Genomic DNA, 19,606 nt, shown 5'->3' with positions numbered 1-19,606 from the left:
CCCTCTTTTTCTCTCTTTTTTGGTCCTTCTCTTTTTTTATTTGGCCTTTCTCTTTCTCTTTTTTCTTTTTTTTACACGGGACAATGCTCTAATAATGATGATCATCACACTTCTATTTATTTACAGCTCGATACTAGAACAAAATATGACTCTATATGAATGCCTCTGGTGGTGTACCAGGATGTGCAATGATTCAAGAGTGGCATGTATAAAAATTATGAGAGGTGGCATTGCCACAAATACGATGTCAACTACATGATCATGCAAGGCAATATGACAATGATGAAGCGTGTCATAATAAATGGACGGTGGAAAGTTGCATGGCAATATATCTCGGAATGGCTATGGAAATGCCATAATAGGTAGGTATGGTGGTTGTTTTGAGTAAGATACAAGGAGGCTTATGTGTGATAGAGCGTATCATATCACGGGGTTTGGATGCACTGGCGAAGTTTGCACCAACTCTCCAGGTGAGAAAGGGCAATGCACGGTATCGAAGAGTGCGTATAATCCATGGACTCAACATTAGTCATAAAGAACTCACATACTTGTTGCAAAAATCTACAAGTCATCAAAACCAAGCACTACGTGCATGCTCCTAGGGGATAGATTGGTAGGAAAAGACCATCGCTCATCCTCGACCGCCACTCATAAGGAAGGCAATCAAAGAACACCTCATGCTTCAATTTTGTCACATAACGGTTACCATACGTGCATGCTACAGGACTTGCAAACCTCAACACAAGTATTTCTCAAATTCACAACTACTCAAGTAGCATGACTCTAATATCACCATCCTCATGTCTCAAAACAATCATCAAGAATCAAACTTCTCATAGTATTCAATGCACTTTATATGAAAGTTTTTGTTATATCCCTCTTGGATGCCTATCATATTAGGACTAAATTCATAACCAAATCAAACTACCATGTTGTTTAGATACTCTCAAAATGATATAAGTGAAGCATGAGAGCAAATGACAAACTACTCCAAAAGATATAAGTGAAGATCAATGAGTAGTCGAATAATTATGCAACTATGTGAAGACTCTCTAACATTTAATAATTTCAGATATTGGTATTTTATTCAAACAGCAAGCAAAACAAAATAAAATAAAATGATGCTCCAAGCAAAATACATATCATGTGGTGAATAAAAATATAGCTCCAAGTAAAGTTACCGATGAACAAAGACGAAAGAGGGGATGCCATCCGGGGCATCCCCAAGCTTAGGCTCTTGCCACTCCTTATGGCATAGTCCATCGAATATTCACCCAAAACTTGAAAACTTCACAACAGAAAACTCAACAGAAAACTCATAAGCTCCGTTAGTATAAGAAAGCAAATCACCACTTAGGTACTGTGAAGACAAGATTCATAGTTTTTCTCCCATTATTCCTACTGTACCATATCATTTCTACAATTTATATTAAGCAATATAAGCCATAGAAACTAGAAAACAAGCAAACCATGCATCGAAAACAGAATCTGTCAAAAACAGAACAGTCTATAGTAATCTGTAACTCTCGAATACTTCTGTAACTCCAAAAATTCTGAAAAGTTAGGACGACCAGGAAAAAAGTATATTTATCTACTACAGTTGGAATTGTTATTTTATCGCTCTTTGGTAAAGAAATGATAATTATTTTTGTGAGCGCATACTTTCTGTTTTTATTAGCAAGATCAAACAACAATCACCCAAGAAGATCCTAAAGGCTTTACTTGGCCCAAACACTAATTAAAACATAAAAAACACAATCATAATAGAAGCTATATGAATTATTTATTACTAAATAGGAACAAAAAGCAAAGAACAACAATAAAATTGGGTTGACTCCCAACAAGTGCTATCATTTAACGCCCCTAACTAGGCATGACAATTTCAATGATGCTCACATAAAAGATAAGAATTGAAACATAAAGAGAGCATCATGAAGAATATGACTAGCACATTTAAGTCTAACCCACTTCCTATGCATGGGGATTTTGTGAGCAAACAATTTATGGGAACAAGAATCAACTAGCATAGGAAAGCAAAACAAGCATAACTTCAAAACTTTAAGCACACAGAGAGGAAACTTGGTATTATTGTAATTCCCAGAAGCATATATTCCTCCCTCATAATAATTTTTAGTAGCATCATGAATGAATTCAACAATATAACTATCACATCAATCATTCTTTTCATGAGCCACAAGCATAGAATTTTTACTACTCTCCACGTAAGCAAAATTCTTCTCATTCGGAATAGTGGGAGTATCATAAGAAACTCGAATACTATAATTGTTTCCACATTAAAAGATTAACGTTCAGGAAAAGGGTAATCTTAATCATGACAACTTTTGTAAATATAATCATCACTACTTTTTATAACATAAGTATCATAAGAATAATCATCATAAGTAGCAACTTTGTTCTCATCATAATCAATTGAAACCTCTTCCAAGATAGTGGAATCATTACTAAATAAAGGCTTGACCTCTCCAAATCCACTTTAGTAATTGTCACAATAAGATTCAACATACTCCAAAATAGTGGGATAATTATTTCCTAAAGTTGACACTCTTCCAACCCCACTTTCATCAATATAATCATCATAAATAGGAGGCATGCTATCATCATAATAAATTTGCTCATCAAAACTTGGGAGACTAAAAATATCATCTTCATTAAACATAGAATCCCAAGCTTGGGACAAACATTAATTGCAGCAAATAAATTCTCAAACATGTCATTCTCATCAAACATAGCATCCCCAATCTTGGCCCTTTGCATATCATAAGCATAATCACTCTCATCATTAATAGTATGGATAGCACCAACAGTATAGCAATTATCATCATCACAATGAGTAATAGGAGCAACATCATTTGGGAGGGATACCTTTTTACCTTTGCTTGTCCGTCTTTTCTTTTTCTTCTTCACATTAAGTATGGGTTTAATCCTCTTTTTGGAGCTCCTTATTATTGAGATTGGTTGAATAGAAGGCTCCTCCTCGTTACCTGATTCATCATAGGAAAGAATAGGAAGATATTGGGAAATCTCTTCCCTTTCATTAGTATTCTCTTCATCTTCTATTTGTTTCCTTGTCTTTATGTAATTGGCAATATAAGGATTTTCAATGCAATTCACCGCACAATACTTATAAATTTCCTCTAGATCAAAATCAAGAACTTTATTAAGGGCAAATTCTGGAATATCCTTAGTTATACGTTTTATTTCTTCATAACCCACAAGCAAACTAAGTTCATTATGATGCTCAAGGGAAATCAAGTCATCACAATTGTTGGACACGATTCGATCATGAACCAATTTGCGTTGGATATTTAAATGACCACGTTCAATTCAAAGTTCACAAGGATGGCTAAGAAATTTAAATTTTCAGTACAAACATCTAGCCTTTCTTGCAACCATTTAGTTTCTAAATATTTATGCCTCTTGCAAAATCTATCTTCCCTATTTGGTGTGTACTTGCAAACTCTATGCACTCCACAAAAATTGACATGCTTATAAGAGGCATTTTCATCATGACTAGTGCAATCATCATTAGTACTATGGATATTCAAAGAGTTCGTACTAACAACATTGCAATCATGCTCATCATTGAAAGATTTAGTGCCAAACGTTTTAATGCATTCTTCTTCTAGAATTTTGGCACAATTATCGGAATTCTTATTTTCATGAAAGATATTAAAAAGATGAAGCATATGAGGCACCCTCAATTCTAGTTTTTTGTAGTTTTCTTTTTAAACTAAACAAGTGATAAAACAAGAAACTAAAAGATTCGATTGCAAGATCTAAAGATATACCTTCAAGCGCTAACCTCCCCGGCAACGGCGCCGGAAAAGAGCTTGATGTCTACTACACAACCTTCTTCTTGTAGACGTTGTTGGCCTCCAAGTGTAGAGGTTTGTAGGGCAGTAGAAAATTTCCCTCAAGTGGATGACCTAAGGTTTATCAATCCGTGGGAGGCGTAGGATGAAGATGGTTTCTCTCAACCAACCCTGCAACCAAATAACAAAGAGTCTCTTGTGTCCCCAACACATCCAATACAATGGTAAATTGTATAGGTGCACTAGTTCAGCGAAGAGATGGTGATACAAGTGCAATATGGATGGTAGATATAAGTTTTTGTAATCTGAAAATATAAAAACAGCAAGGTAACTAATGATAAAAGTGAGCGAAAATGGTATTACAATACGTTGAAACAAGGCCTAAGGTTCATACTTTCACTAGTGCAAGTTTCCTCAACAATAATAACATAATTAGATCATATAAATATCCCTTAACATGCAACAAAGAGTCACTCCAAAGTCACTAATAGCAGAGAACAAACGAAGAGATTATTGTTGGGTACGAAACCACCTCAAAGTTATTCTTTCTGATCGATCTATTCAAGAGTACATAGTAAAATAACACGAAGCTATTCTTTCTATTCGATCTATCTTAGAGTTTGTACTAGAATAACACCTTAAGACACAAATCAGCCAAAACCCTAATGTCACCTAGATACTCCAATGTCACCTCAAGTATCCGTGGGTATGATTATACGATATGCATCACACAATCTCAGATTCATCTATTCAACCAACACAAAGAGCTTCAAAGAATTCCCCAAAGTTTCTACCGGAGAGTCAAGACAAAAACGTGTGCCAACCCCTATCATAAGTTTACGAGGTCACAGAACTCGCAACTTGATCACCAAAACATACATCAAGTGGATCACGTGAATATCCCATTGTCACCACAGTAAGCACATGCAAGACATACATCAAGTGTTCTCAAATCCTTAAAGACTCAATCCGATAAGATAAATTCAAAGGGAAAACTTAATCCAATACAAGAGAGTGTGGGGGAGAAACATCATAAGATCCAACTATAATAGCAAAGCTCATGATACATCAAGATCGTGCCAAATCAAGAACACGAGAGAGAGAGAGAGAGAGATCAAACACATACCTACTGGTACATACCCTCAGCCCCGAGGGTGAACTACTCCCTCCTCGTCATGGAGAGAGCCGGGATTATGAATATGGCCACTGGTGATGGATTCCCCCCTCCGGCATGGTGCCAGACCGAGTCTAGATTGGTTTTCGATGGCTACAGAGGCTTGCGGCAGCGGAACTCCCAATCTAGGTTATTTTCGGGAAGTTTGGGGATATATAAGAGGCGTTGGCATCGGGAACAAGTCAGGGGGGGTCCACGAGGCAGCCACGAGGTAGGGGCGCACCCAGGGGGTAGTGCACGCCCTCCACCCTCGTGGATGGCTCGGGACTCTTCTGGACCAACTCTTTTACTCTGGGGGCTTCTTGTGGTCCATAATAAATCATCAAAAATTGGCACAACAATTGGACTCCGTTTGGTATTCCTTTTCTGTAAAACTCAAAAACAAGGAAAAAATGGAAACTGGCACTGGGCTCTAGGTTAAATTGGTTAGTCCCAAAAATCATATAAAATAGCATATAAATGCATAAAAACATCCTAGATGGATAATATAATAGCATGGAACAATAAAAAATTATTGATACGATGGAGACGTATCACGGGCCCACAAGGCTCTGTTTGACCTAGCTCTGCCTCTATAAATTCTCTAAAATCGTGAAACCAACAAGGGATTCCACAAAATACTTTTTCCTCTGCTGCAAGTTCCATAACCACGAGATCCCGTCTAGGGGCCTTTTCTAGTACCCTGCCGGAGGGTGATTCGATCACGGAGGGGGCTCATCATCATCCTTGCTGCCCTCCGATGATGCATGAGTAGTTTACCACAGACCTATGGGTCCATGGTTAGTAGCTAGATGGTTTCTTCCCTCTTTTTGATCTTCAATACAATGTTCTCCTCGGTGTTCTTGGATATCTATTTGATGTAATGACTTTTTATGGTGTGTTTGTTGGGATCTGATGAGTTGTGAGTTTATGATCAAATCTATCCATGAATATTATTTGAGTTTTCTCTGAACTCTTTTATGCATGATTGTTATAGCTGTCGGTGTCAAAACAGGCGGATCTCGGGTAGGGGGTCCCGAACTGTGCGTCTAAGGTCGATGGTAACAGGAGACAGGGGACACAATGTTTTACCCAGGTTCGGGCCGTCTTGATGGAGGTAATACCCTACGTCTTGCTTGATTGATCTTGATGAGTATGCGGATTACAAGAGTTGATCTACCACGAGATCGTTGTGGCTAAACCCTAGAAGTCTAGCCTGTATGATTGTGATTGTCTCTACGGAGTAAACCCTCCGGTTTATATAGACACTGGAGGGGACTAGGTTTACAAAAAGTCAGTTACAGAGAAAGGAAATAATACATCCGGACGCCATGCTTGCCATCCACGCAAAGGAGAGTCCCATCCGGACACGGTAGGAAGTCTTATATCTTGTATCTTCATGGCCCAACAGTCCGGCCCATGTCACACAGGTCGGGCGCCCGAGGACCCCTTAATCGAGGACTCCCTTAGTAGCCCCTGAACCAGGCTTCAATGACGACGTGTGCGGCGTGCAGATTGTCTTTGGCATTGCAAGGCGGGTTCCTCCTCCGAATATTTCAAAGTAGTCCTCGAACACAGAGAACATGTCCGGCTCTACAAAACAGGCTCCATAAAGAGTATAATATTTAACAAGTCCCATCTATTGACATTTTTGTAGTGAGACACCACGTCTCCGCCCGGTCATTATTTCGAATCGTTTTTTAGCCTCTCGTTCCATGTTTCGAGATGCGGTTTTCATTGGCACGTCTTGTCAAAGCAAAGACCATGTCCCCTTATTGCGGGATTCTTATCAATACGGGCGTGGGTAATCCAACCGCGCCGCCTGCACGGCCCTTGGGGAATAGGCGAGTTTTAAGGCGAGTGGGGAGGCGCTTGATATTCCCTGCCTTTATAAAGACGTAAGGATTCACCTCTTTCACCCATGCCTTCCTTCTCTCTGCCCATCCATTCTCGAGCTCCAACGACCAAGTTCCCATCTTTTCCGCCTCAAAAAAGCACTCCAGCCATGTCCGGATCCGGAGCGGAGGGCAAGTGGATGGCCTCCTCTGTCATGGAGAAGGACATTACGAAGCTCTAGGAGGCAGGGTACTTGGCCTCAGAAATCGCCCACCGGATTCCGGCCAAGGGGCAGATCATCCCCACCCCGAAGTCCCATGAGAGGGTGGTGTTCATCCCCCACTTCGTCCACGGGCTGGGATTTCCACTCCACCCATTCGTCTGCGGATTCATGTTCTACTATGGGCTAGATTTTCATGATCTAGCCCCCAATTCCTTCCTCAAAATCTCGACATTCAATGTCGTGTGTGAGGCCTTCCTCCGCATCTCACCCCACTTCGGACTGTGGCTGAAGACCTTCAATGTGAAGTTGAAGGTGGTGGGCGGTCAGCACGCAGAGTTTGGAGGCGCTATGGTGAGCAAGTTGTCCAATGTCCCATGACCCAAAGGTACCTTCATGGAGACTGTCAAGGGGTGGCAAAAGCAGTGGTTCTATGTTACAGAGCCTCGCAACACCACTTGGCCCGCGACCCCTGAATTCAAATCCGGGGCCCCAATGCGGCTCACCTCCTGGCAGGAGAAGGGCCTGGACTGGGCATCGTCGAATGAGCTAGTTGCGCTGCAGATGCGCATCAAGAGCATGGTGGACAAGAACATCAAGCTTGTCAATGTGATCCAGGTGATGCTCTTTCGTCTGATACTTCCTTGCCAGAGCCGGACCTGCAATCTGTGGGAGTTCGATCCGGCCAAGCACCAGACCCTGCAACAGTTCTTCGGCGTCATGCACGAAGGCATCTGGAAGGTGCTTTTCAAGGCCAATGAGACGTGGACGAAGACGACCGAGGACCGTGGGTACAACCTGGACCATCCCGCCAGTCCGGTAAGTTTTTCGTATTGCAAGGTGTATCCTTCACCTGTGTATTAAAGGAAGATGTCTAAGCTTCCATATTTGTCTTTCCAGGGCTGGATAGAGAAGGCGGAGTGGATCCAGTGTCCGGCTCAGCTGCCCGAAATCCCAGCTATCCTGCTTCTAACGAAGATGATGGTTCCGGCGCCCTACCAGGCGTCGGAGAAGAAGGCCAAGAAGAAGGCCAAGGGGCCCAGAAGTGGCCTCCGCCATAAAGGCACTTCGGACATGACGTCCGAAGACATCGAAACCCATTCCTCCCCCGCTGCTGAGGACGAGGATGAGGAGGAGGAAAGTAACTTTCCCCTTGAGGGGGAAGGAAGAAAAGGGGGGCCTCCACGGATCTGGAGGCAGAGGAGCCCAAGAAGGGGAGGGCCCCCCTCACGGACAACTCCGTGTTGGATACAGATAGCAGCTCCGAGTGGCACCCCAGGAAGAAGCTCCTGGCTGAATCATAAGTACTCAAAAGAACCTATGCACACATATATGTAACTTCTTTATTTCATGGTTTTAATGTGTCAAATCATGCGCTGTAGTCCGGCTCACGCCCGCCCCCAGCGATCCTCATCTTCGGGGAACGTGCTGGATCGAAAGGTGATGGACAGCGGGTCACTTCCGGAGGCCTCCTCTCCCAAGGCCACGGACGACGCCGAGGTGTTGTCCGGAAGGACCTTCCCAGGCTAGGGAGAGGAACAGGAGGCCGTCAGGGCGGCGCCAGAAGGCGAGACCTTGGCCGCCGGACATATGGGGGAGCAAATCCCCCCGAAGACTGGCGATGGGGGCCATGTCCAATTCGGCCCCCAGCCGAACACTATTCCGGAGTCCCATACGGCTCCGGAATCAGGCAAGCAGCCTCCTTCGCGAGAAGGAGGTGCACCTATTCCGCCAGTGACCTCTGTCCATCCAGAGGCGCCGGATACCTTACTGGAAGCACTGCAAAGTGCTTCCATTATTGAAGAACAATGTAACCTCATGGATACAGTGGTTGAGAGGGTTCGGTCCGCTAAGAGCGGACTGACCGAAGCCTGCACCGGCCTTCTGACAGGCTTTGAGGTATGCGACGTAATTTATGCAAAAAATAATACCATAGTATAGACAGTAGCCCCTGAGACACTATCCAGTGCTCAAAAAGAGAAGCCGGACAGAGGATCAAATAATTTTTGCAGGAGACTAACCAATATATGTCTATATGAATAAGCAGGCATCGATGCTGGCTGCGGCCTCTCATTCTGCCGAAGTCTCTAAACTGAAGCAGAGTTTGGAGCGGGCCAAGGAAGAGCTCAGCCATGTTAAAAAACAACTAGAGGACCAGCAAGGTATGCAATGGTCTATTCGGATGTAAAGATATATGAATTGTGTATGTTGATCATACTATCATGATATTTCGTAGGAGCTGCAACCGGGGTGGAGACCCTCAAGAAGTCCCTGGCCGAGGCCCAAGAGAGAGCAGAGAAGGAACAAGCCGCCCGTGAAAAGCACGAGGCAAGGGTCGGGGAGGTTCAGCAGGAGCTCCAGGACGCTGCAAAGAAATGCGAGTCCTTGGAGCGCAAGATTTAGGACCAAGATTCCGAACTTGCTAAGGCCCACCAAAGCGAGCAAGAGGCCCGGGCCGAAGCCCAGGGTGCCCTCCAGGAAATTCAGGAAGCCAGGAAAATCGCGGTGGGTAAGGCCTTTCTTATGTAGAGCAAGTTTGTGAAGAAAACGTACCTCTTACTGACCCGGATTTGGAGTTCTCTAGTAGCATTTGTGGATCTGCCGCACAATGTTGCTGACGCAGTGGAGTTCTACCGAGCCGAAGAGGGGAGTTCAATGGAGAAGCTATTCTGGTCGCAATACCTTGCGCCAGAACATCCGGTGCCCTTTAGCAATCAGCTGAAGCAGCTGACCGAACTACATAGGGAAGCTGAACTGGCCATGAAGGATTTGATAATCCGTCTATGGCCTGTTGACGCCCAGCCAGCAGCTACTTCGGACTCGTGAAGCGGTTGTTCAATGTCTGCCCTCGGCTTGATGCCATCAAGCGGTCGGTTTGCATCGAAGGTGCGCGAATGGCCTTCGCCCGTGTCAAGGTGCAGTGGGCGAAGATGGACGCCGTCAAGCTCGCGACCGAGGGATAGCCCGAGGGCAAGGAGCACCGTACGCCCGAGCGGTATTTTGAGGATGTCCTGAAGGGATCCCACATTTTAGAGGGCTAGTGTTCAAAAGACATTATCTTTGAATGAATACCTTCATGTTATCCCGGCTTGTATGGTGAAAACAAGGCTGATATGTAATATAATGCTTGCTGTTTATTTTAAGTTTTGACCTCCTGTGTGGCTGTTTTATTAAATCTGAGAGTTGGCCAGTCGTCGGCTTCAGCCCCACGTAGGTAGTACGGGGGTGTTCGGGTTGAAACCTAAACACTCTTGATCCAAGATTTTGGTTCTTAAAGGAGGTGTTTAGCCCAACGAACCAGGCAATCACACTATGTGGCTTTATCACCCTCACTTAGCCATAGGAGTTTGACAATAGAAATGTAGGCACGGTCCATGGTATTCATTAGTCCGGACTAGGGTGCTGTAGACACCGATCGGGCGAAGGCTGATCCATCACATAATGCGGAAAAAATCGCAAGAGATTTTAACCTCCAAATAGCTGACTAGCTCATGCCGCATCATGACAGTCAGTTTTTGGCTTTCTCTACTGAGGTGCTCATCCGGATAGACCAGGACACAATCGCAGTAGTTCTCCCTTTACTATCCTAGCCGATAGAGCGGAACATAAGGCAGTAAATACAGGAGGCGGGCAACCCAACTATTGACCAAAGACATGATTCAGAGCCGATGCATATAATGCTAAATTCGGGGGGCCGAACTATACTGTAAAGGTGTCGGACTTGTTGCCGTAGTATGGAGCACAATGAGGCTCCTGGCAAATCAAGGCGTACCAAAGTGTACAGATGCAATCAATAAGAATAACGAAATAAAATGAAGTAGTAAGCCAGTGCCACATAAGCCGGGCCGCAAACTGTTTCCATTGCAAGTTGATTAATACGTCAATGCGTATTTGTACAAATAGTGCGATAGGCAACAGGGCTATTTAACATGCCGAGACCAAGGGGGGAGCTTCGTGCGGGTCCTGAAAATAGGTAGAGTGATCGTCAAAAAGACCACCTGGGAATTCCCCCATACATCGATGCTACTTGCCACCTTGGTATATCCATCCTTCGAAAGGATCGATTGTTAGGCCGTCGAGAAGGACATGTGGAGAAGAAACCTGAAAAGGATAAAAAAATGTGTGTGTTCAGGGACGGTCGAGCCGTATTATGTATCACAATCGGGTTACGCCTCCGTCTTTTCCCATGTTATTTTGAGTTTGTAGTTATGTGCGCGCGGTACGTATGCCGCCGGTTGGTCGGGACTAAGACGGAGGCCGAATTGCTAGTCAAGCTCCTGATGAGCCTGACTGTCTTGCTGCGGAGTAATCCGGACTCGTTTGACGGTGTCCAGGAGCTTGGCCGCCGAATTAAAATCCTGCTTGATAAGGCCGCTCCGTACTTCCGCTGCAAGGGTCGTGGTGTGCTCCTCGGTACGGAGGGAGCGTTCCGTGTTTTCATTGACTATTATGACACCGCGTGGTCCGGGCATCTTGAGATTGAGATAAGCATAGTGTGGCACCGCATTGAATCAAGCAAATGCAGTTCGTCCAAGCAGTGTGTGATAGCCACTGCGGAAGGGGACGATATCGAAGATCAAGTCCTCGCTTCGGAAGTTGTCCGGAGATCTGAAGACAACTTTCAATGTAATTGAACCTGTGCAGTGGGCCTCTACACCTGGTATTACTCCTTTAAAGGTATTTTTTATGGGCTTGATTCTTGACGGATCGATGCCCATCATGCGGACTGTATCCTGTTAGAGCAGGTTGAGGCTGCTGCCACCGTCCATGAGGACGCGCATGAGGTGGAATCCATCAATGATTGGGTCGAGGACTAGTGCGGCTGAGCCGCCATGACGGATACTAGTCGGATGATCCCTGCGATCGAAGGTGATCGGACAGGACAACCATGGGTTGAATTTTGGGGCGATTGGCTCTATCGCGTAGACGTCCTTGAGCGCTCGCTTTGGGGATGTGGGTAACATATATCATGCTCACCATTTTGACTTGAGGGGGAAACTTCGTGTGTCCCCCTGTGTTCGGTGGACGGGTATTCTCGTCGTCGTCCTCACTTTGCGACCCCTTCTCCTTGTCTTCGATATTTAACTTACCAGCATGTTTAAAGACCCAACAGCTTCTGTGGGTATGATTGGCTCATTTATCGGGGGTGCCGTGGATCTGACATGGACGATCCAGTATGCGTTCCAAGCTGGATGAGCCCGGATTGTTTCTTTTATATGGCTTCTTTCACTGGCCAGACTTGGAGCCACTGAATCCGGCGTTGACCGCCATGTCATCGGTATTGTTACCATTGTTTCGACGCTTGTGCCTGTTGCATCAGGGCTTGCCTTGTTATTTCTGGCTTAAGAAGTGCCAGGTTCGCTTGCATTATTATTGCTACAGGCTAGCCAGCTATCTTCGCCCGCGCAAAAGCGGGTCATAAGTGCTGTGAGGGCCGCCATGGACTTCGGCTTTTCTTGGCCGAGGTGTCGGGCGAGCCATTCGTCGCGGATGCTATGCTTAAAGGCCGCTAGGGCTTTGACATCTGGACAGTCGATGATCTGGTTCTTTTTAGTTAGGAACCGAGTCCAAAATTTCACCGCAGGGGGGGCGGTATTTGATGGCATGAAGATCATCACCGCGGGCCATATGAATATGGAGAAGAAAGTCCTCAATCCATCCCGCGGGATCTGTTGTTCCATCATATGATTCGATATTCACAGGTTTGAACCCTTCTGGGAATCGATGTTCCATTACTTCATCAGTGAAGCAGAGGGGGTGTGCGGTGCCTCTATATCCGGCCAGGTCGCGACGTAGCTCGGATGGAGTCCGTCTGCGATCTTCGTCCCGGGCGTGATTACGCTTGTCATGTCTAGCTAGATAGCTGTCGTCACGCGTCGGGACACGCTCCTGCGATTCGTAGATCGATCTGGTCGGACCTGCTCTATTTTGCAGGTCCTGCCGTAGGTCATATGTATAGCCCCGAGCTGTTGTGTCTCGACCTTTACGGCGAGATAGTATGGGCTGGCGTTCGGCTTGAGTTACCGTTTTGTCCCGGTCACGTGGTGGCTGGTCAGCTGCATTACGTGTTGACGGTACGGGCTCAAGTGCCTCATCGCCGAATTAAGGTAGCAGTTTACGCTTAGGGTAACTTTTAGTTGGGCGCTTGAGGCCGTACTCCTCGGATGCCAGGACATTAGTCCACCTGTCGTTGAGTAGATCTTGATCAGGCACGATAAAGTCTTCGTCGCCGAGGCTCACCTCATCCTCGGAGAGTGGAGGATAATTACTGTCCTCCGAGTCTTCGTTTATGGCCTGTTCATCAGGGCTAACTTGCCCATCTTCCCGATCGTCCTGTTCGGAGGTTGGCTCGACAGGGTTTTCTTGGTCTTCGGCCTCGTCCGGAGTGTTGTTGTCTCTCGTGTCGGTATCGATGTCTTTTCCACGGCGTGATTTAGAGCGGCGCCGCTGACGTCGGTGCTTTGGCTGTATCTCAGGAGGTTTATCCCCGACTGGATTTTTCTCACTATCGTCGTCACCCTCTTTGGGTGTATCCAGCATCTACACGCCATACGAAGAGGTGGCCGTCCAGCGTCCGGTAAACAGGGGGTTTTGAGCCTGCTCTTCTCCGACATCGTCGTCCATACCGTCGATGTCTTTAGAGCCATAATCGAGCATGTCAGTTAGGTCCTCGTCTGTGGCGATGAAGTGGGTAGTGGGTGGGACGTAAAATTCCCTGCTCTCGGCCCCTAGTCCAGGCTGGGCGTAGTTCGGACGTTGCTCCTCTGTAATAACGAGGGATCGCATCAAGTTCAAAGCCTCGCTTAAAGGTGAGGTTTGTCCAGGGAGAAAAGAATTCATGGAGTACTGCGAGAAGGGGACTCCATGGCCGAGCTCACACGATGCTGACTCTGAGGGCTCGGAGCTAGTGTCCATAGAAGAGTTTGGCTTTATGATGGTTGCCAGCGACACTGCTTCCTCCGACTCTCCCGTACTGGGCTTAGTAGCCGCAGATAGTCCGGCGGGCTTAGAAACCCCGTCTTCGGACCTGGCGACGCGCTCCGGATCTAAGGCCAGAGCGGAGGTTGGGGTCGTGAATCCTTGGAAGATCAAGTCTCCTCGGATATCAGCGACATAATCCAGGTTTCCAAAACTAATCTGGTGACCTGGGGCGTAGTTGTCGATCTGCTCTAGATGGCCAAGCGAGTTAGCCCACAGTGCGAAGCCGCCGAATATGAAGATCTGGCCGGGGAGAAAAACCTCCCCCAGGGCAGCATCATTGCAGATGATTGATGGAGCCATCGAACATTCTGCCGGCGACATAGTGGAACTCTCGATGAAAGCACCAATGTTGGTGTCAAAACCGGCGAATCTCGGGTAGGGGGCCCCGAACTGTGCGTCTAAGGTCGATGGTAACAAGAGACAGGGGACATGATGTTTTGCCCAGGTTTGGGCCCTCTTGATGGAGTTAATACCCTACGTCCTGCTTGATTGATCTTGATGAGTATGAGGATTACAAGAGTTGATCTACCACGAGATCATTGTGGCTAAACCCTAGAAGTCTAGCTTGTATGATTGTGATTGTCTCTACGGACAAAACCCTCCGGTTTATATAGACACCGGAGGGGACTAGGGTTACACAAAGTCGGTTACAGAGAAAGGAAATAATACATCCGGACACCATGCTTGCCATCCATGCAAAGGAGAGTCCCATCCGGACACGGGAGGAAGTCTTCTATCTTGTATCTTCACGGCCCAACAGTCCGGCCCATGTCACACAGGTCGGACGCCCGAGGACCCCTTAATCCAGGACTCCCTCAATAGCCTTGTATTTCTTCTCCGATTTATTGGTTTGGTTTGGCCAACTAGATTGGTTTGTCTTGCAATGGGAAGAGGTGCTTTGTGATGGGTTTGATCTTGGGGTGCTCAATCCCAGTGACAGAAAGGGACATGACACGCATGTACATTGCTATTAAGGGTAACAAGATGGGATTTATTTAATACATGAGTTTATCTTTCTACATCATGTCATCTTGCTTAAGGCGTTACTCCATTCTTCCATGAACTTAGTACACTAGATGCATGGTGGATAGCAGTCGATGTGTGGAGTAATAGTAGTAGATGCAGAATTGTTTCGGTCAACTTGTATCAGACGTGATGCCTATATACATGATCATTGCCTTGGATATCGTCAGTATTATTCGTTTTTCTGTCAATTGCCCAACAGTAATTTGTCTACCCACCGTATGCTATTTTTATGAGAGAAGCATCTAGTGAAAAATATGGCCCTTGGGTCTATTTTCTATCATATATTAAAACCAAAAATATCTCGCTGCAATTTACTTTTATTTATTTTCTTTTGTATTTTTGTTTGATCTATCTATCAAAAACTACATCATTTAATCTTGCTCATAACCATTGAGGGATTGACAACCCCTCTACGCGTTGGGTTGCAAGTATTTGTTGTTTGTGTGCATGTGTTGTTTACTAGTTGTTGCTTGGTTCTTATATTGGATTGATAACCTTAGTTTCATAACTGAGGAAAATACTTATCTCTACTGTACTGCATCGTCCTCTCCTCTTTGAGAAAATCCCAACGCAGCTCACAAGTAGCACCAGAGTAACGCTTTAAGCAAGATGACATAATGTTAACAGAATAAAACCCAGCGATATGATTAAACTCCGTTGTTTCACCCTTAGTAGAAACAACAAAATACGTGCCTCGCTACCCATGCTGTCACTGGGTGAGGACACGCAACATTGAACCTACTACTATGCACCACTTCCACTTAAGATCAATGAATCAACTTGGCCAAAGAAAACCCATATGTCGGAAAGCATTACATAGCTATACCAATCACACATTATAAAGTTTAGGAAAAAAACTCAGTTACTTTCAATGAATATTTCAATCATAAACCCACAATTCATCAGATCCCAACAAACACACCGCAAAAAAAGATTACATTGGATAGAACTCTGAGGAGAACATTGTATTGAAAATCAAAGAGAGAGAAGAAGCCACCTAGCTAATCACTATGGACCCGTAGGTCCGTGGTAAACTACTCACAAATCATCGGAGGTGCATCAAGGTTGATGTAGATGCCCTCCGTGATCGATTCCCCCTCCGACATAGTACCAAAGAAGACCTCCAGATGGGACCTCGGAAGAAAAGAAGCTTACGTTGGCCGAAAAATTCCTTCGGGTGGCTCTCTATTGGTTTTGGTATTTATGGGAGTTTATAGGAAGTCAAATGGAGCTACGTGGGACCCACAAACTCAGGTAGCGCGTCCCTCGCGCCTTGTGAGCTTGTGGCTCTCCCATACATCTTCGGTCCTCCTCCCGAAGCTTTTAGGGTCCCTTCTGGTCGAGAAAAATCACCATAAAGTTTCATCGTGTTTGGACTTCGCTTGGTAGGAAATTTGTGTAAAACCAAAAACATGCAAAAAAAATAGCAACTGACACTTGGCACTGAGTTAATAGGTTAGTTCCCAAAAATGATATAAAGTTGCATATAAAGTATCTAAGAGTGATAATATACTAGCATGAAACAATACAAAATTATAGATAAGTTGGAGACATATCAACCTTCTACTTTATTTGAAGTTGATAGGTATCTTGGGATGCACGTCCTTCGTCCACATGGCTCTGACTCCTAGTTTTTGGGACAGGAAGAAAGCACGCCGGGGAGTTGAGGCCAGAGGCGGAGGGAAGCGCATTAAGAGTTGAGGCTAGAGGGAGAGGGACATGCCAGATAGGGGGGGGGGGAGATGGCACCGAGGTGGTCGCCGAAGGGAGAGGAACATCGGGTTGGTCACGAGATGTGCACGTTGGCATGGTTCAGGAGAGATTTGAGAAGAGAAAATAAAAAGGAAACATGGAGGTGGGCTGGTGTCCCGGGTTTTCATGCCCGCGTGAACATGGAATTTCATGAATTTTTTTTTTCTCGTGTGATGAGGCTCCCCTAACATATTGCAGACTGTGGTTGAGCCACTAACATGTGGGCATAGATAGGTTGGCCAACATGTTAGAGACCCAATTGCACCTCGTAGTACGTGAGAGGAGTTGTGTTCTTTCTTGTGCGGGAGAGGTGGATGGATGTAAGTCAAGACATATCAACTTTCTTTTAAAATAGAGAGTACTTACACCATATTAGAGCATCTACTTATACCCTAATAAAAAAAGGTTCTAAAAAGGCGGTTAAAAGCGACTCCAATCAGGCCTCTTCTTCGTCCCTCTTTCTCCTTAACCATCACCAATACCACACGCATCCGGAGCCAAAAGCGAGCACTCAAAGGAACAAATCAATCCCAAGCAATCCTTCCCGCCGGAGCTTCCTGCCATGACTATCCAGACGCTGAAGGCGCGCATCCTGCGCGTCCTCAGATCGTCCCTCCCCGCTGCCCCTGCCGCCGCATCGGCATCCCTGCCGCCGTCGCCGACCAAGCCCGGCCGCGTCGTGCTCCACTCCACCGACGGACTATCCGACGATGCGTCCTTCTTCGACGCCCAGGAGACCCCCACCAAGATTAACCTCCCCGCTGAGCCCATCGACGACGACTGGGAGCTCGTTGACCAGGACGGCTACGACCGGGACTCCCTTGCCTCGGGGCCGGCGCCGGCGTCTGATCCCGACGGCATGCTCCGGGATTTCCCGGCCAGGTGCCCACCCGGCGGCGACGAAGCCGTGGTGCTCTATACCACCACGCTCCGGGGCATCCGCAAGACGTTCGAAGACTGTAACGACGTGCGCGCTCTGCTGGATAACCTCGCCGTGGCGTTTCAGGAGCGCGACGTGTCCATGGACCGGGGTCTCCGGGAGCAGCTCTGGGCTGCCACTGGCGAAAAGGCCGTGCCCCCGCGGCTCTTCGTCCGCGGCCACGACCTCGGGGGCGCCGCCCAGGTGCTCGCACTCCACGAGGACGGTCGCCTTACCTCCCTCATCCAGCTGCCGTCACTTTCGCCCCCGGAGGCGGCGGTCAGCAGCAACAAGAAGAGGGAGAAGTGCGAGGCGTGCGGGGGGCTGAGGTTCGTGGTATGCGGTGAGTGCGATGGCAGCCGGAAGTTGTTCGACGGCGAGCGCGGTGGTGTCCGGTGCCACGGATGCAACGAGAACGGACTCGTCATGTGCACACTTTGCTTGTACCCGAGCTGAAGTAATGTAAATTAACTAGCGGTTAATTGCCAATCACCTGCTCCTTTTTTTACTTAATTAATTACCGACCATAGTGGTACCACTTTGGGGTTTGAGTGTGTAATTGGATTTAGTGGTTGTCTTGTCATGTACATACATTATGCTAGTATACGTTTATGTTTATATTTGTGTTCAACCACATAGAGATGTCAGATGTGACATGCATATGCTAGCTTAGATGTCCATGTCAAAAACCCTAGCATGTATCCATCAATCAGATTTCTCATGAAACCAGATGGTTTGATGAAAAATGCACTTGTAATTAATCAGGTGATTAAGGGGAATAAAAAACAGTTGGAATTTCTCTACATCATTTCTGCCATTTGATAATGTTGGCCTTCTCACGTAAGCAACTATTAAAGCAATTACAATAAGCTTATGCAAGCAGTCTATAGGAATTAAAATATATTTTTTCTGCTCATATGAAGGGGAAAGAAGAGGAGAGAGAGAAGGAGCCGGCTACAGAATAATAGACAGCTGCAACACGCGCTCTTAGGCAGTGGCGAAGCTACAGGGTGGCCAGGGTGGGCCGCGGCCCACCCTGAGATTTTGGGTCCGTTTATATACCTATGGATTTTTAACTGGACTAGAAAAAAAATCGACCCAATAACCATACCGATTGACCCAGTGAACGCAGCCACAACCCTCGTCTCGTCCACTTCCTCCGTTCCTCGTCTCGTCCACTGCAGCCGCTTCAAGCCGACGCCATCTGACGCCCTCGTCTCACCGCCGCCGTTCCTCGCGGCCTCGTCGGTCGCTGGCCGGAGCCCAGACCGCCTCCCCTTCCCGCCCGGCGCTCGCTTGGCCCTCGGATCCACTGCTCCCCCGTGCCCCTGCCTTGCCCGGCTGCTCCCTTGACTCGGACCGCCTGGCCCTGCCGCCCGCTCGCCCCTGCCTCCAGTGGAGTCCGGCCCTCCGCCCTCCGTGCAAAGCCTACGACCGTCGGTGCCGCTCAGTAGCCAGTCTCTGGCCGTCCGGCGGCAGCACCACAGCAAGTGTGCAAATTGATTTAAGGTACTGAAAACCCCTAATTTTTTTAATTTAGGGTTTGCCTTTGGCACTATGCTATCATGAATTGATGAACACATACATAATTTAGCACATCATTTCTGCCTCAATTAGCTTTATTGATAGAAACTAATTTTTATTGCAGGTTGATGAATGAAGAGGGCCGGAGACATTGTTTCTCTTTTCCAGAGAGAAGCTATGAAGATAGGGAAGGAGAAGAAGGCAGAGAATATGTTGTGACCGAAGAGCAAGCCAAAGAACTTGTGTGTGTGTGTGTGCGCGCGCGCGCGTGTGTGTGTACCGGTTGTGATTGAAGAGCAAACTCAAGAAACTGTGTCCATGTCAAATATGACCATAGAGCGAATGTGACCATAAAGCAAACT

General features: G+C 46.5%; 1 protein-coding gene across 1 annotated transcript; it reads left to right on the top strand.

Annotated features, from left to right (window-relative positions):
* Positions 1–17,182: 17,182 nt before the first annotated feature.
* On the top strand, positions 17,183–18,338 carry LOC125541467 (uncharacterized protein At3g28850). The gene has a single exon (XM_048704877.2). It carries the CDS (start codon positions 17,364–17,366, stop codon positions 18,174–18,176), a length of 813 nt encoding a protein of 270 aa, XP_048560834.1. The 5' UTR covers positions 17,183–17,363; the 3' UTR covers positions 18,177–18,338.
* The last annotated feature ends 1,268 nt before the right edge of the window (positions 18,339–19,606 follow it).

The sequence above is a fragment of the Triticum urartu genome, chromosome 2A, assembly GCF_056163025.1.
Source record: "Triticum urartu cultivar PI428250 chromosome 2A, HENAU_Tu73, whole genome shotgun sequence".
Taxonomy (NCBI): domain Eukaryota; kingdom Viridiplantae; phylum Streptophyta; class Magnoliopsida; order Poales; family Poaceae; genus Triticum; species Triticum urartu.
Note: the sequence above shows the minus strand (reverse complement) of the source record. Positions and strands in the feature narration are given on the sequence as shown.